The sequence below is a fragment of the Alexandromys fortis genome, unplaced genomic scaffold (genome assembly GCF_014885135.2).
Source record: "Alexandromys fortis isolate MF-2015 unplaced genomic scaffold, M_Fortis_MF-2015_v1.1 scaffold_10, whole genome shotgun sequence".
NCBI classification, from domain to species: domain Eukaryota; kingdom Metazoa; phylum Chordata; class Mammalia; order Rodentia; family Cricetidae; genus Alexandromys; species Alexandromys fortis.
In genome coordinates this window covers 18,140,649-18,157,313 of record NW_026067895.1, presented here as the reverse complement: position 1 = coordinate 18,157,313, position 16,665 = coordinate 18,140,649, and the positions used below count along the sequence as shown (strand labels likewise).

Below are 16,665 nucleotides of genomic sequence, written 5' to 3'. Positions count from 1 at the left end.
TGTGAGATTTTTTTTTCTAGCTTTTTTGTTTCAAGAAAGAAGTGTTGGTCTGAGACTTAGGATGCAGGAAAAAGGAAAGGAATAAAAACGGCTGTACTCTGTTCTCAGTTTCGGCAGCTCCTTGTCCTTCGTGTGACTCACTGTGGCTCAAGCAGTGAACAGAGTCTACAGAACACAAAAATAAACAATGCCGAGAGCCTGTGGAATGTGATGGCCTGTGTAATGTGGGGCAGACAGCGGGTAGTGTGCCAAGCTCTGCAGGTGAGCCCTCCCAAGGCCTACATGCCATTTTCGCCACTCTGCTAAAGGAACAAGATATGATGCCTGGCCGTGAAGTTCTCCCTCAGTTGGCAGAGCCAAGGCTTGCCCTGTGTTCCCAGTGAGATGTAGTCACATAGGGCTTCGTGGCTTAAGTTCTGGGAAGGCTGGCTACAGTGGCTATGAAGAACAGAGAAACGGGTGAATTCTTAACACATTTCTCAAGTTCTTTGTACCACCTGCCTGTGTGATTTGAGAAAATGTTCAAATGAGAACTGAGGACGTTCAAAGCTTATTGACTCTATTTGCTCCCAGCTACCAGCTTAGGCTCACTTCCAAACAGTTCTCACAATAGTCTGCAAGGCAAAGGGTTAACTTCCAGCGAACTGAAATATTTGACTCCCTGTCCCTCCTGTCTCAACATGACAGTGCACAGCAATTACAGAGTGAGGCGATGTGGAATACACAGGCTGGGCTCTTGTTCTTCAATAACAGGCTTCCTACTGACCAAAAAAAGACCTTGTGCATTATCTCAAACCCCAGGTTCTCCTCCGAAGTCCCGGTGCTTTAGGTTAATGTGATTTGACTCCAGCTGTGTAAACTAGAGCTAGAAGGTGTGCAAGAAGGCATTGAGCTAAATGAAAAATTATTCGCCGGATATGCGTAAATACCAAGCACCAGCTCCAAGCCAGGCATTTTGCCTAGACTCCGTTGTATGGAACGTGTGTCTCCGTCTCAGCCATCTTGATTTTAATATCTAGTCTTTATTATCAATGTCCCAAAGAATCTTCCCACTTACTCCAGTGCCTCCAAATAAGAGGGAAAAGAACTCGGTTGCCTGTTGAAAACAGAAATCTTCTTGCTATTGAACCACATTGGAGTCAACTGTCTGACGTTGCCTGGAGTCACTGACTGTGTACGTCAGAGCTGAAGGGATGGCGTGGAATATTTTGCTTTCTGTACTGGTGTGAAACACTAGTTGTGCCCGCTCCTTCCTTCCTGTGGGTCAAATACCATGTGGATCACACGGGTGTTTGTTTTGGGTTTTGTATAAAGTGTTTCTAGCTTCAAAATACCACACACAGTGTAGAAACTGCAGCAGCTTCTTCCGCAAAGGTCAGTGTTGCAGTTTAGCGCCCAAAGCCTTCTGTGGCGGCCAGTGGTTAATTGCTCGTTACTAAGATCTGTGTGAGAACTAACAAGAGAGGCGCAGGAAGGAAGAAAGGAAGAGCGAAGCACTAGTCTTTCTTTACCCAAGGATAACAGTTGGTTTTTTTTTTCCCCGTGACACTTGAGGAAGGTCATTAAACAACAAAAGGAAATAATAACTCCATGTTTAGCTGAAGGCGTACTTAACACCAAGGACTCTAAGTGTATAATAGCAGCTTGGATGCAGCCGGAACCTATTCAAATTGAACAGAAAATTTTGTTTTTATATAACTTTCTCCCATCCCAGTCTTTGGATTTGAGTTGGTCCCTGGATGAGAGACTGTAAAGCCACCAGCTGGAACACGGCTGCACGGATGTAAAGGCTCTGAGGCTTTTTTGAAATTCTTTCCTAACAGGCTTGGAAATTTGCCCCTTAACTGTCTCTAATGTACACAGTTGTCCCTCGGGGTTTTCCTAACCAAAGGCCAGAGTGCTGAATGAGCTTTGGGTCTTTGTTGGGGTAGAACCAAGAGTTTCCTTGTTGTTTAAAACAAGTGCAAAATGTGACTGATGGGCAAGGTGTTACTCAGTATCCACAAGAGATGTAAAATCTGCGGGGCTTAGCATGTGTAGCCAGGCACTATTCCAGGTGCCAGGACACAAAGCCAAAAGGATACAGACACGATTAAGTATAGATACTTACTTCCTCCTGCTTCTCCAGAAACAGGCCTATCTAGAAAGACCAGCTTGATTCAAATGGGACACTCTGAGCACTAGAAATGTTATATCCCCAGAGAATGCCTTCGGAGTGCATAACCAGCAGCAATAGAATCTACTCGAAACTTCAATTTCTTTGTTGTTATCATAAATCTAAATTCTTTACATGTCTGAGTTTTAAGTGAAGATAAGAATGGGAAATTCATTGCTTGTATCCTTCTTTTAAAAAAAAGTCTAGCCCCGATTTTAAAGATCTTTACCCCATTTACTTTTAGCAGTCTTATAATTTTTATTTTATGTTCATATCTGCTATCCGTTCAGAGTTAGTTTCTGTAAATGGCATGAGTAAGACCCTAGATTTATGTCCCCCCCAGTGAATTAGTCTATTCTGCTCTGATAATCTAATTGGTATTCTCATGGTATTGTTTACTTTGGTTTAGAATAGGTTTTAAAATCAGTTGGTATGATGTCAACCTGTGGTCACTCTTTTTTTTTTTTTTTTTTTTTTTTTTTTTTTTTTGGAGACAGGGTTTCTCTGTGGTTTTGGAGCCTGTCCTGGAACTAGCTCTTGTAGACCAGGCTGGTCTCGAGCTCACAGAGATCCGCCTGCCTCTGCCTCCCAAGTGCTGGGATTAAAGGCATGCGCCACCACCGCCCGGCTCTGTGGTCACTCTTTTAAAAGTATTTATTTTTATTTTATGTGTATTAGTGTTTTGTCTGCATGCATGTCAGGTACCATGTGTGTGCCTTATGCCAGTAGAGGCTAGAAGAGGATGCCAGATCTTTTGATACTGTGGTTATCAACCACTTTGAGTTAGGACTCTATGTGGGAGCCAGCACTTCTCATGTGAGTGCTGGGACCTGAACCCAGGTCCTCTGCAATAGCAGCAATCACTGTTAACCACAAAGTCAACCCTCCAGTCTCTGTTCTTTCTCTTAAAAATTCTTTGGACTTTTATATATCTTTTGTATTTTTTTTACACATTTTAGAATCTGCTTGTCATTCCCTATTAAAAAGAGACTATTGGCATTTTGGTTGTGATTTCATTGGAATTATTGGTCAATTTGGGAAGTGATGCTACTCTCCAAGTCTGTAAGCAGTAACCATGGCTTTTCTATTCTTCTGTCTCTCAGGCGTCCTTAAATGTCTCTGAGTGCTGTTTGTAGTTTTTAGTCTTTAAATAAAATGTATATACATATTACAGTAAATTAATTCATACGCATTTCTAATTCTCCATCCTTATAAAGTAATATTTAACCCCAACTTTTAGATAATTACTATTATTGTTATTATATGTGTGTGAGCATTTTGTCTTCATGTATTTCTCTATTCCGTGTGTGTCCCTGGTGCTTCCATGTCCACATTAGGCTAGATTCCCTGGAACTGGTGTTACAGATGGTTACGAGTCATCATGTGAGTTATAGAGATAAAACCCAGGTCCTCTGGAAGAGCAGCTGGAGCTGGTATTCTTAATTCCTGAGCCCTCTCTACATTCCCTATTCTCCAACTTTTAATTGTTTGTCATTGACATAAAATAGGATTAAGTATAAAAGTAATAATAATAAATCACAATTAATTGAAAATAATAAGCTTTGCTTTTCAAAATGTAGTTTTGAAAGAGATGAAAAAGTCATAAAATATGGGGAAATATTTGCAATACATGAATATCTATAATAAATAATTGTTATATAGCAGCAAAATGAGATCTTAGTGTTTTAATAAGTGCTTCATACAGTGAGATTTATGAAGAGTTAATTTTAATGTGAAAAGTGAAAAGTAGTTAATAGCCTTAATCATGAGGGAGGTACAAATCAGAACTAAAGTGAGATTAGCTGCACACTAGAATAGCTGAGATAATCATATCTCAGTAGTTAAGACTGAGAGGTAGTTGGAAGGCAGCGTGCTGTTGACAGTATCACAAGTCATCTCCAATAGTTTGGCAGTTTCTTCTTAAGTTTAGGTATGTACTCATGTAAGACTCAGCAATTTCATTCCTAGAAATTTACTACAAAAAATAAAACACATGTTCACAAAACACTTGTGCACATTTCTAATGATCTAAAACTGCAGCCAACATTAATGCCCATCATAGGTGAATGAGTAAACAGACCATAAGGGGTCCATAGTACTGACATTAAGAAACAACAAAATAGAACCAACTATGGACAACACAGACAGAACGAAGCTCAAAACGAAGCTGAAAGCATTGTCAGAAGGTTCTAGAGGTGTAGCTAGAATACTACATGGATACTGTCCAAGTTTGAGCCCTTGAACTAAAGAAACCCCATATGTATGAAATTCTTTTTTTTATTAATTTTTTTATTTAGGAGTTACTTTTTCATTTTACATAGCAACCACAGTTCTCCCTCCCTCCCCTCCTCCTGCCTCCCACACCTCCTCCCCATTCAACTAGCCATTCACTCCTCAATAAATGCATATCAAGTTGAGGCAGGACCAAACCCCCTACCCCCTGTATTGAGGCTGAGCAAGGCATCCCTCCATAGGGAATGGGCTCCAAAAACCAGTTCATGCACTAGGTCCCACTGCCAGTGGCCCCACAGACTGCCCAAGCTACACAACTGTCACCTACATTCAGAGGGCCTAGTTAGGTCCTATACAGGTTCCCCAGCTATCAGTCCAGAGTCAGTGAGCTCCCACTAGCTTGGGTCAGCTGTCTCTCTATGTTTCCTGTCATGATCTTGATTCCCATTTGCTCAGATAATCCCTCCTCATCGCTTTGATTGGACTCTGTCAGTTTAGCCCAGTGCTTAGCTGTGGATCTCAGGATGGCTAAGATCAAAAGCACTGACAGCTGATGCTGGAGAGGAAGTGGCGTCTGTTCCCAGCACCCACATGGTGGGTCACATCTTCCTGTAACTCCATTTCCAGGGGATCTGATGTCCTCTTCTGGCCTTCATAAGCACTGTACTCATACACACAACACACACACGTACACATTTATCAATAAGAAATCTTTAGGAAGTGTGTTTTAGTATATGTAAATCATCTCTTAGTTTTAAAAGTTTTTAATCATCTTTAAGCGGTTGATCTACTTGTACACACGTGGCCTTTGGTGTATTATTCATCCCTGTCTAAGGCGTGGCTCCTTGTTAGGGTTGTTTCTCTCTTCCCTTGCGTGTCTGGTTTAGGAGACAGCACACGTACAGTCTTAATAATGGTGGAGGTGGCATTTGTCAGGTGCCCGGTTGTTTCTCACAAGCTTGGGCAGAAATGTTTTATCATTGGTCACCTAGCAACCTTTGGGTCTCCCACACCTCATTATAAAATGATTCATCTTGCTGGTGGCTAGGTGTCGGCATCTGTTGCTGGGGGAATCTTGTTTGTACCCAGCCAGAACATAGATACACATTCCCTGTCTTCCTTATGGGAGTCATTCAGGATCAAACATGACTCCCATTTGACTCAGTGTGTTTAACACAGAGTCACTTTACCATGGCCTTGACATGTGTCACCTGTTTACTCTCTGTGTCACCATTGAGAATACAGGTGAAGATCCAGGTCATGGATTTGAGGGACAGCACAGAGATGCTGGCTTCGTTTCTTTCTGGGTAAACCCATCACAGGTGGTAAACACAGGACCTTCTCATTACAGCCTCCCCTCTAAGATAATGTGTAATTCTTTCTCTACCTCATCACATCCCTGTGGCCCTCAGAGAAATATGGGCAATTTGCCAGTCCTCACTTTAGAAATCTCACCCCTTGAACTCTGTGGCTACTTTGCCTTTCTCCATGGTGGCAGTTGTCCCCAAACATGGTCCATGGTTCTTTGCCTGGAGCTATAATTATTCTAGACAGGGTTTATCTTCTCATTCCTTATATCTATATGTCGATATGCTTCTGGCTTATTCCCAATGATAGAAAAGGACCATTGAAAAGAGGGCAGTTAATCATGAGTTATTTCAAAAATATTTCCTGTGTAACCGGAATACTTCATAAATGCTCAAAAAAGGAGTCAGGCTGACAAATTTTATATTTCATAAATGCTAACAGAGACTAAAGCCAATTAGAGTTTACGGTCAGTGCTCACTTTACCAGGAGACTTAATAATAAGGATGTACTTAGTTCAGGGTTCCAGATCAGGTATGAAGTATCCTTCAGAGAGGCTTATATGTGTAGGGCTTGGTCCCCAGTCAATAGTGTTTTTGATCTCTCTCTGCATCTCTGTCTCTTTCTCTTTTCTCCCACCCTTCTTCCCCGGGCAACATGAGATGAGTCATTTTATTCTGCTACCCCCTTCCTGCCATACTGTTCTGCCTCACAGGAGGCTCTGACTTTTAAGCAATGAAGCTAGCCGACCGTGACCTAAAACTTTGAACCGTCATCAACTTTTCTTCATTAAACTTGTTTTTCTCATTTGCCACAGAGACAAAAAGCTGACTGACCACACCTGGCCACCTGAATTAGAGAGACTAGGTCTCAGTAGTTCAGTGTCCTGGTTTTCTAAGTCAGGAAATGGTGGCAGAGAGGAAGGATTCAGACAGGGTCATGCCACTGAAGAGGGCCGCTCGGACACAGTCATTGCGATCTCTCTTGGCAGCTTTCCACCATAGCTTTTTTCCTCTGTTATGGCTGCACACCAGCTTACAGAGGAAGCATACTGCTCACGGGAAGACACTGGGGATAGGAGACACGGGGAAGGGACACAATGGAAAGTGACTGTTCAGAGCTTTCCAAACAGAGATTCCAGTTTCCTTTAGCCGGCTGCTGGTGTGTGAATTTGCGCATTTTCTACAGATACAAGAGGTCACTTTAGAAAACTCCACCCAGGGTAACAGGAAAGAGATGCACCCCTCCCAAAGTGTATAGCTTTGTAGCAAAATTGCAGAGTGTTAGCAACTCTTTGCAAATGATTAAATTCGTTCAAGCACCATGAGGATAATGTGAATTGGGAATGAATTCCAATTTGTACTCAAAAGGATAGTTTTAGAAGGACATTCTAATACAGAGTTTTTGATTGAGGAAATCTTTCTGAAGCCAGAATAAGATACAACTCACGATTATGTTTTAGTGATTGATGTAAAAACACAATAAATTATGGAATTGTTAGTAAAATGAAGAGTTGCATGATGGGAGTGCTTTCTTAGCTTACAGTTTTTAGACATACTGGTGAGTCAGTAAAAGTTTTCCCTGCTGTTTTTGGCAAATATCAGATGGGTTAATCATTTACAAGGATGCTCAAGTTAATATGATGGAAACTGTTGGCTACTTCAAAGTCTCCAGGCAGCGAGGTTCGCTTTGCTGTGTGAAACCTGTGCAGTTCTTTGGGAAGACACATCTATTGGTTGACCTGTTTTGAGAGAAACTTGAATGTTGTTTCGTGTCCAAGAGTAACCCTAATTCTAACATTGCAGGGTCTCCTTCTCATTTCCTTTGTCATGTCTTAGCGTTGTGTGGACATCTTCTTGACCGAAATGCTGGTAGTAAATTTGAAATCTCCAGGGCTGGCATCTAGCTGTATCATCCAAAGTCTGCCAGAGATGCCCGCTGCCATATGCATTCAGCTACTGCAGCATCTGGGAGTCTCCTCTGAGGAGAAGCTTCACCACTGTGAAAGGGGGAGAGTAGCATTCTTTCTGAGAATTGTGCCTTTTGGGAGAACTGGGTTGGGGCTGAATGCTCTCAGAAAGTGTTGTGTTGCTACTTTGTCCTGATGAGAAGAGTTCTTGCACTGAGGTCATCCTCGTGCCATGGTCATCCCTGCCCCGTGGTCATCCAGGTTAGCTTTGACTCACAGGAGACCTCAGTTTATCGTGTTTTCTCTATGACACAATATGGATTATTGCTTCAATTTGTTCAGATTTATACAATTGTGTTTGGTTTTTAGAAGATGTCTTTTCCAAGATCTCCTGAGTAAACTGGGAGCTTGGGGGCCACAAGAAAGGGCAGGAGGGGAGAGGGGAGGAAGGGAGGGGAGCGGAGAAAAATGTAAAGCCCAATGCAATAAAAAGATGATTGTGACATGCAACTTTTCTTTGCCCCGTGTCTGCATCCATAGAAAAGGCCAGGGCTGTGGAATGCTTCCTAGCCTCCTTCCTTGGTTCAGCTGAGGACCAAGTATCGCTGTAGCAAGCACACTGTAGTCATTCTCCCTTGCTGCTTTCCCTTCTTTTTAGCAGCGATGGTGCATGTTCTCAACAGTACAGGAGTGTCTGGATAGAGTAAACTTCTTGTTGTACACGAAAAAATTATATGGCTCTTTCAATATTTAAACTGCTATACACCTGTAATTTTGTTGTTTTTTTATCTCAGAAATAAATATAATACTTTGATATATAAGTATATATTATGTTATGCTAGTATTTATATCTATCTTAGAATTTAAATTGTAGGTGTGTCATAGTATTTTTTAAGGTACTCTATATTCATATTACTTGTGTTAATGCTTTTTAATGTTTATATTACATCATACCTATATGTATATATATAGCATATGCTACTGTCAGCTTTCTTGGGATTTTTGTACCATTTCTGAAGGAATGGTAACTTTTCAAGGATTGTAAATAAACATTTTTACACTTAAAGAATTTTTTTAAAGGATAGATAATGGTCTTTACGACGTCTCAGTATTCATAGTTGTAAGTAATCATTTTAATAGGAGATTAATAAGTACTTATCAAATGAAAAAATGCACCTTTTGGCATGGTACTAGAATAAAAGCATGTCCTTGTTTCTGCTTTAGATGGCCAGTAACCCCTGTGCCAGGCAGCATCCTGTACCAACTGGGAATAGCTACTAGAAGTTACTGGGTAGCAAACTTTCAAGATCAGAACTTACTGCTGAAGTAACTTGGAAAGAGAAGGAAACCAGAGTTGAAACCATGGCAAAGATAACTAGAGTTGGCTCGGCATCCCCTCCAGATGGAGGCTGGGGCTGGATGATTGTTGCTGGCTGTTTTCTTGTTACCATCTGCACCAGGGCAGTCACCAGGTAAGTGGATCTTTCTTCTTGATTTGTTAAGGATGACCTCATGTCGTTCACATGTGTGTTTGACTGCTCATGTGTCTTTTTCTTTGCAAGTTATGATAATACAGTGTTATAGAGTCCTGGAAATTGGTCTCTTCTCTAATATTTAATATACGTTAGGATACTTAGGAGTTTTTTATGTGTTGGGCAAAATCTAATCCAGACATTTGTTTTCATGAGTATCTCTACAAAATGTAGAAGTGTGTGAAACATATTTTCCACCTTCCATAGTGCACTTATTTTTAGCGTGAAACACACAAACTTCTCCTATATAGGACTTATGCTGTAGCATTCTGGGTAGTTGAAGCTTCATGATGAACCTGTGTTCTCACAAGGCTGTCCATAGTGCTTTTGGTGGCGATCCTAAGATTCTTCTGTCAATCACATTGTCTCATGTGAGTCTTGTGATTCAGACAAAATGGGCTACAAAAGAACTTGAGTCAGAGTTCATATATATTTATTTGATCGCCTACTTCAGAAGTTTGGAAGACCATCAGTAAATGGGTGGTTTGTCTTATTTGGCACGGTATCGAATCCCTGACTACCACCAAAGGCTGAAAGCCTTGTATTTTTTTTTTTTTTTAGGTTATACTTTTTAGGTTATAATTAATTTAAAACCAATTCCATTGATGATTATTTTATATTCATTGAAGACATGACTCTGTACTAGAAGCTTCTAAAATCATAGATACGTTGGCTATTTCATGGTAGACTCATGCACAGTTAACTGAACTACAAATAAAAATATCCATATTGACCAAAATTATATGACGTCTGATGACCTTTGGTGGTAGTCAAGGGATTTAACACCCTACCAAAAAAAAAAAAAAAAACAAGCTCCCCAGCTCCTGATGTAGGTCATGAAAAAAGTTATATTAACTTTGGTCAATAGAGACTTAGATTAAGATTTTTATAGAGACAAATTCAGGTCTAGAAGTTCAGGGCAGGCTTTCTAAAGAAGTTGTCCTGGAGTGAAACCTTAAAGGGTGGAAAGAACTTGGCAGAAATAGAGGAGAAAGATGTCTCAACCTGCATCAGTGCCTGCTCTTCTTCAGCCCACCCCCACCTGCCAAGAATTTAGTCAGAAGTCAGAAAGGCAGACTGTGGGCCGGCAGCCCAGGCGGAGTACCAGGGGTCAACAGCAGAGGCCAAGAGAAGACTACTTGAGCAGAATAAAGGCAGAGGAGAAAGTGTGTTGATGTAGCCAGCCTGGCATTCTAAATGTCACAAACCAAGAAGCTGCCACGAGAACTGAGTTGTGAATAAGAGAGCAAGCCAGGCAATCTGCCTAATAGAAAATCAGCGTCTATGGGACAATCGCTCTTTGATTTTCTATTTAACAAATACATCTCAAAACAAAATATCTTGCATTCAGATTGTAGCACTCAAACACATTGGAAATATATAAAATATTTTTTCTTCCTTACTTCTTTTGTTCAGTCTCAAAATTAAAACGAAAAGCTCCCACAACCTTTAACTAACACAAATGCACATTCGTGTTATTTACATAAACAGGGTCATTTGGATACAAGGTCATAAGGAGGGGGTTCTGATGCCCCCTTATAATTATTCTTGAGATTGTTCCATGTCGACAAACATGGTTATAACTCATTGTAAAACAGTTGCTTAAAATTCTGTCACATGCTAGTGTCCACAATTATTCAATGCATTTTTCTTAATAGGCTTTTATATATTTTTTCTGGGTTCTGCTGTTACAAACAATGTTATAATTTGATCCAAGTCATTTAAAAATCTTATTTCAGTTCTGGACTTGTACTTTGCAAATTTCAGATTTTAAAATTCTACAGTCCATGGAAGTAGCCATTATTATTTATTGATGCCACCTATTTACTAATATGCACTATTTTTTATTTAAATACATTATCCATGTAAGAATCACATTCAAAGTGCAATTGCATGAATTATCTGCATACACTGACAACTTGAGTAAATACTGGAGAAGCAAAAATTTGATTATATTTCCAAACAAAACAGCATCATAGGTCTGAGACTTGTTTTTGCCTAGATTTTTCTGGGTCCATATCAAGTTGGGCTTTTCTTAAATGTGCTTCTCTTATGTGTGGCTTGTTGTCTAGGTTTCAAATAGTTTTCATAAAGTCATTTCTTTCACATTACAAGATTAATGATGGTACATGACAGTGATTTTGACTTAGTAGACTATAATGCCCCAGCGTGGACAGTTCTTGAGCTGACTCAGCAGATAGCTTCATCAACCTAGATATCCCTTTATCAAGCCAAGCATGAGCAACAGTTGTGTAGTAGCTAGGGCAGTGTTAGAGCAATGATGAGATCGAGAGAGTCAGTATGTTGACCTGTTGAGTCAAATTATCTTTAAAAAAGCAGTTTTGGTTATCAGTGATGATGCTCTCTATGTTTTGTTTCTACATTTTTATGAACAAATCGTATCAAACCCTCAAGGACTGAAGAGATGCCGTGAGACTCATCATTCTGACTTTTGTGAGTCATGCTTACAAAAATGCTTGATTTATAGATGAGGAAATTGAGAGCCCGAGAGATCAAGAACTTTCCTCAGTAACTGTTTTCCTGTGCTATGACTCTGGAATGAGAGTTTTGCTTTCCTGACTCCTGTTATCACACAGGTGTCCCAGACAACAACAAAAATCCAGATGCATGTATGCTCCTGTTACAATTCAATTTCTGTAAGATCACCACTGGCTTTTAAATCTTACAAAACACGAGCTTCCACTGTCTAGAGAGCTCTGCAGTCATTCCTGTCCTTTTGAAAGAGGTGAAAGATGACCACATTATTTCTTTTCCTTTTATTTTTTGTCATTCGTGATTTGGTCCTCTTCCTTTTGAGTGACATAATCCATCTTCCTGAGCATCATGATCACTGGAGTGCTTTGAGAGATGGATGTAGTTATTAAACGTTTTACCTCTGACTAAGGCACATGTCCAGACATGAAGCTCATGCCTTTGATTTTCATGACCAAAGTTTCACTGTTGCGACAAGTTAATTCAGTTCAGTAAATCAACAAGTGGAAAACAAGGTAAAATTTTCCAAAAAGAAAAATCACCACAGACATCACCCTGATACTAAGATCCCCCTAATGATTTAGTGATGAGAAGGGACTGTGGTTTCTAATTCTTAGTTTACCATCTCTCGACTCTGTGCTCCCACATTGCCCCTCCCCTCTGGCACCTGGTCCTGCTAATTCCTTCTCTCCCTTTAGAGCATGTTTGGATGCTTTATATGCCTGCTTTAGCTCACCCCACTTGTACCCCCAGTTGGAGCTAAGCTACCAGTCATTCTTCCGCTTCTCTTTCTCTGGGACCATTTCACTTCCATACATTCCAGTCATCCTTTCTATCATCAAGTGACTCCCTCTTCTTCCTCCATCCCTTCCTCTCCTCCTCCCCCTTCTCCTACCCCCCTCTTCTCCTTTATCCTTCCTTCTTTTCATCGTCTCCTGTCCTCCAAAGCACCCGATTTGTGACATGTATTAGATATTTCAGATTTAGTGTGCGTTAAGACAGCTATGTCTTCTGCTGTCACAAAGCAATGTCTAGTGGACAATACAAACACATGTAAATGGAGTTGTCATATCTCATGATAAGCGTGCAGTATGCAGAGGACACATAAGAGAAGTATCGATTCCTGTCTTAAGTAGTCAGGGAGTAGTCAAGGAAGACTTCCTGGGGGTGTAACTGGCTGATGAGACTAAGAGAGGGGGCTTAGAGGAGAATAACAGAAAAAATGATGGAAGTGCATAAAACACAGGGAGTGTGTTGAAAGAGGCAGAAAGAAGCTCAGTGTGGCTGACATGAAGTATCCGACAGTGGACAGAAAGGAACACGAATAAAAAGGGCCCACTCTCAAGATGGCATGAGTCAAGCTAAAGCATTTGAAATGGCAGGATCAGGTTTGTGTTCCAGGAAGGTAACTCTGGCACTGTTTGCAGAATGTACAAGAGGCAGCCAAGTGTGAATTCAAAAGCGGCAGTTAGGAGCTTTGAGCTACAGTGCAGGGGAAAGGTGCTGGCATCAAGTATGAACGGTAGGGGGACTGAGACCCAAGGAGGGATTTGAATGCTCTGCAGAGGTTGGAAAACATGATGATTAGATCACTTGTCAGTGAGGCTTATTTTGCTTTCAAGGCTTAATAGCAATGTCTGGAGAGACATTTGGAGCAGAAACTGGAGATGCTGTTAAGCATCCTACCACTCTGGACAAATCCCTTAAGGACTTATCCAGCTCCAAAGTCAATAGTGTTCTATTCAGAATCCCGAGTGATGAATATCTTAACTATTTTGCTAATGAGTCTGTATCTGTTAAATCATTCTTCACTTAGATTGAATGCTGAGTAATTAGACATTTTAGTACCAGACTAGAAGTCTTTTGAATGGTAAAAAGAATCACAACATTTTTGTTATTGTTTTATTTTATAGAAATTTGTTTTTGATTAAAACATTTAAATTAGCATACAAGATATTAATGCCATTATTGCATCTTTGAATGACGTGTTTCAGTGATTGTTATCCCCACTCATCTCCCCAGCTCTCTGCTATTCCTAATTTCCCTGTTTGATGTCCTTAACCTCTTCCTCTTTTTGCATCCTATGTGTCCTGCCTACCTTCCATCTTTCTTTAGTACTTACTTTTACCCTCTCTTGGTCTCCTCTTGAGTTTATTTTCAAGACTTTCTGTAATATTTTAATTCAAATTAAAGTCATCCAGTTGTCTGGGTAGTTTACGCTCATTGTCTGGGCTGTTAAGGGTGACTACATGCCTTTCATACTTCAGCCTCTGACATGATTACTGACTTCACAACGGATTTGTTACAAGTGCTGTATGGATTCTCAAATCAATGGGTGGAGAACTACTTTTCACATCCTTTGGCTGAAGCAACTCTGCTAGCCTTCAGTGTGGAGCAGCACAGGGCCGTGGTGAGCACACAGATGTCGCATTAGCGTAGCCTCTGTTGAACAGGACATATACAGAAGCTGTAGCTGTCAGAGCACTCCCTCTCTGGCACCTGTAGGAAGCAGCATGTCTTCTAGGGGCCCTCATGTCCGATGATTGGTGGAAAGATACTGGGATATCCTTTGGATCTAGATGAAGATTCCTTAGGTTATATAGTAGTTTGACCTCTCTGTGCTAATCCTATATTCTTTCCTTCCCTTCTCCAGGTGTTGACCTCTGTTATATAACACAGATGCCAGATTCCATGCCATTGTCTCTGGGCTAATTATTTAGCTCCTTATAATACTCTCATGTCTCTTTTCTGCCACCAGAATTGGCAAACTAATTAAAGAGCCCAACACAAAATAAAAATGCAGGGAAAGAATCGCAAAGCCATAATGGGAGAATACTTCTTTTCCTTGAGTAGTCACTCAAATTTTCATGCTCTTTTTTTGGCATTTAGTGCTCTCTAGCCAAGAAAAATAGGAATGTACTTCAAACACAAATGTGAATACTGACTTTTATGTAGAATCACTGAAACTGTATAACTCTTGTTTTATAGCTGGTACATGCAAAGGAGTTTGATTTTCATCAGATCAGTGGAAATCCTTAATAGACCTGAAACCCCTAGTTTCTTATATTTGCATATCAATCTCTCTTCATTCTTTTCCTATCTATCTATCTATCTATCTATCTATCTATCTATCTATCATCTATCTAATCTTTATGTGTATATATGTGTATTTATGCAGATGTTCACATATGTGTGTACACAAGCATGTACTCATACATAAAGAACCCTGGGATATGCCTGACTCCATATCTTTAGAGCTGACATTATAGGCAGATTATGCCACACCTGGTTTATCTATCTATGGGTTCTGGGGATCTAAACTTGGTGTTTTTTTTTTGCCTTAAAAATAAGTTCTTGCACCATGAACTGTTCTGTAACTTTTAGATTCTTTTACATTTGAAAATATTATTAATAATACTTGACAATACACTTATATATTTGACATGTTCTTAACATATTTTCTTTTTTTCCATAATACCTTGTTAGAGCAGTGAGTGATCTTCTTATCTCCATGGTTTCAGCAGTCTCCCTGGTGATGGAACACTTGTTTTCTGGTTCCTCAGAATGGCCCCAATGGTCAACTCCTGGTTTCCTACTGATCATAGCTGTGTAGCTAAACCCTTTGAAACTGCAGCAGCAAATTGAGAAACAATTTTAGGTTCTGATTCAATTCCATCTTCATTTTTCTTTGGTATAAAATGCCTGCATTCTTTTTCAGATGTATTTCCATTTTCTTTGTGGAGTTTCAGACGTACTTTGCTCAGGATTATTCTCAAACAGCGTGGATCCATTCCATTGTGGACTGTGTGACAATGCTCTGTGGTGAGTATTGTTTACCAGGGCTGACAACTCCTGGGTACTGTGGAACTGAACATGACAATGGCTTCTGACAGAGTCAAGTGACACTGTTTTCACTTTTAGTTTCCTAAGTGGAAGGACTTACTAGTTAAGACTGAAAAACAAGAGGATCAATCTCATCTTCAGCTGAACCTAACAAGATTTGCTTTGGGAACTGATGGTCTTACCTAATGCCAGATGGAGGAGTTTATCAATACATTGAGAAAGACGCAAATCATTTGGTTAACCTGGATCTGAGTGTCATAGAGCTTGTGTTTATCTGGATTACAAACATGGGCAGAATGTACACGGCTTATGTCTTCCAAATTTGATGGCCTTCTCATTCTCCAGTCACGCACGCATACATCAGACAGGACAATAAGCCGTTTCTCCCATCCAGATAATAACAGGGACCAACCTTGCTTAGCTTCTAAGATTCAATGGGATCAGGTGCTTTCAAGGTGGTTTGGCCTTAGATGGTCCATGAACCATTCTATATGGTCTCCTTAAATGAGTGCCAACAGTGTTGGATCCTCTCTCAAGTCTTGGCTTTCTTTCTGAATCTTTCTCAGAGGGTTTCAAATTTAAATCACAGATTTCATCTTTTCATGAATAAGAGAAATATTGCAGAAGGGTAGGAGTGTGTGATCAAGAGCTAAGCATACTCCCTGTGGTCATAACTTCATCTATAAAGCCTTAAATGTCTTCTCTAGGACATGGATGGTGTTCCAGAAACTCATGGGAACTAACATTGCATCTGTAGTAGAGGATGCTAAACTTCTATTTTTATAAATTTTGAGCCAAAGTTCCTAGCTTTGTTTGCTAGTGAATTTCTAAGGTTACATTAAATTGGAACAATCCATTTCTAGCCGGGACCCACTCTATCCTTTCATTACAATAAATCCTAAGATGCATTAGAAATTGTTGTTTCTTAAAAAACTTTTATCTGGGGTTGGAAAGATTGCTCAGTGGTTAGAGCACTTGCTGCTCTTGCAGAAGACCCAAGTTCAATTCCTAGGACCCACATGGCAGCCAACAACCATTTGTTCCTCCATTCCCAGGGCATCTGATACCTTCTTCTGACCTTTGTGGAATCAGATGTGGTGTACATATAAACACATAGGCAAAACAGCCATACACGAAATATAAAATAAATAAATCTAAAATTTTTATGTTTCAGTGGCAAAAGGTAAGTACTATAC

The 16,665-nt window shown here is 40.2% G+C and overlaps 1 protein-coding gene across 3 annotated transcripts in view; it reads left to right on the top strand.

The window, feature by feature from the left end:
• Positions 1-16,665, top strand: part of Slc16a12 (solute carrier family 16 member 12) — a 69,143-nt gene that overhangs the window by 41,357 nt on the left and 11,121 nt on the right. For 2 of the 3 annotated variants that reach the window (XM_050158838.1, XM_050158853.1), the window contains 2 exons: positions 8,826-9,073; positions 15,345-15,448. In XM_050158838.1, coding sequence (XP_050014795.1) covers positions 8,964-9,073; positions 15,345-15,448 — 214 coding nt within the window. In that variant the 5' untranslated portion in view covers positions 8,826-8,963. Of the gene's footprint in view, positions 1-108; positions 262-8,825; positions 9,074-15,344; positions 15,449-16,665 lie in introns of all 3 variants that reach the window. The other variant, XM_050158847.1, reaches the window with a different exon arrangement.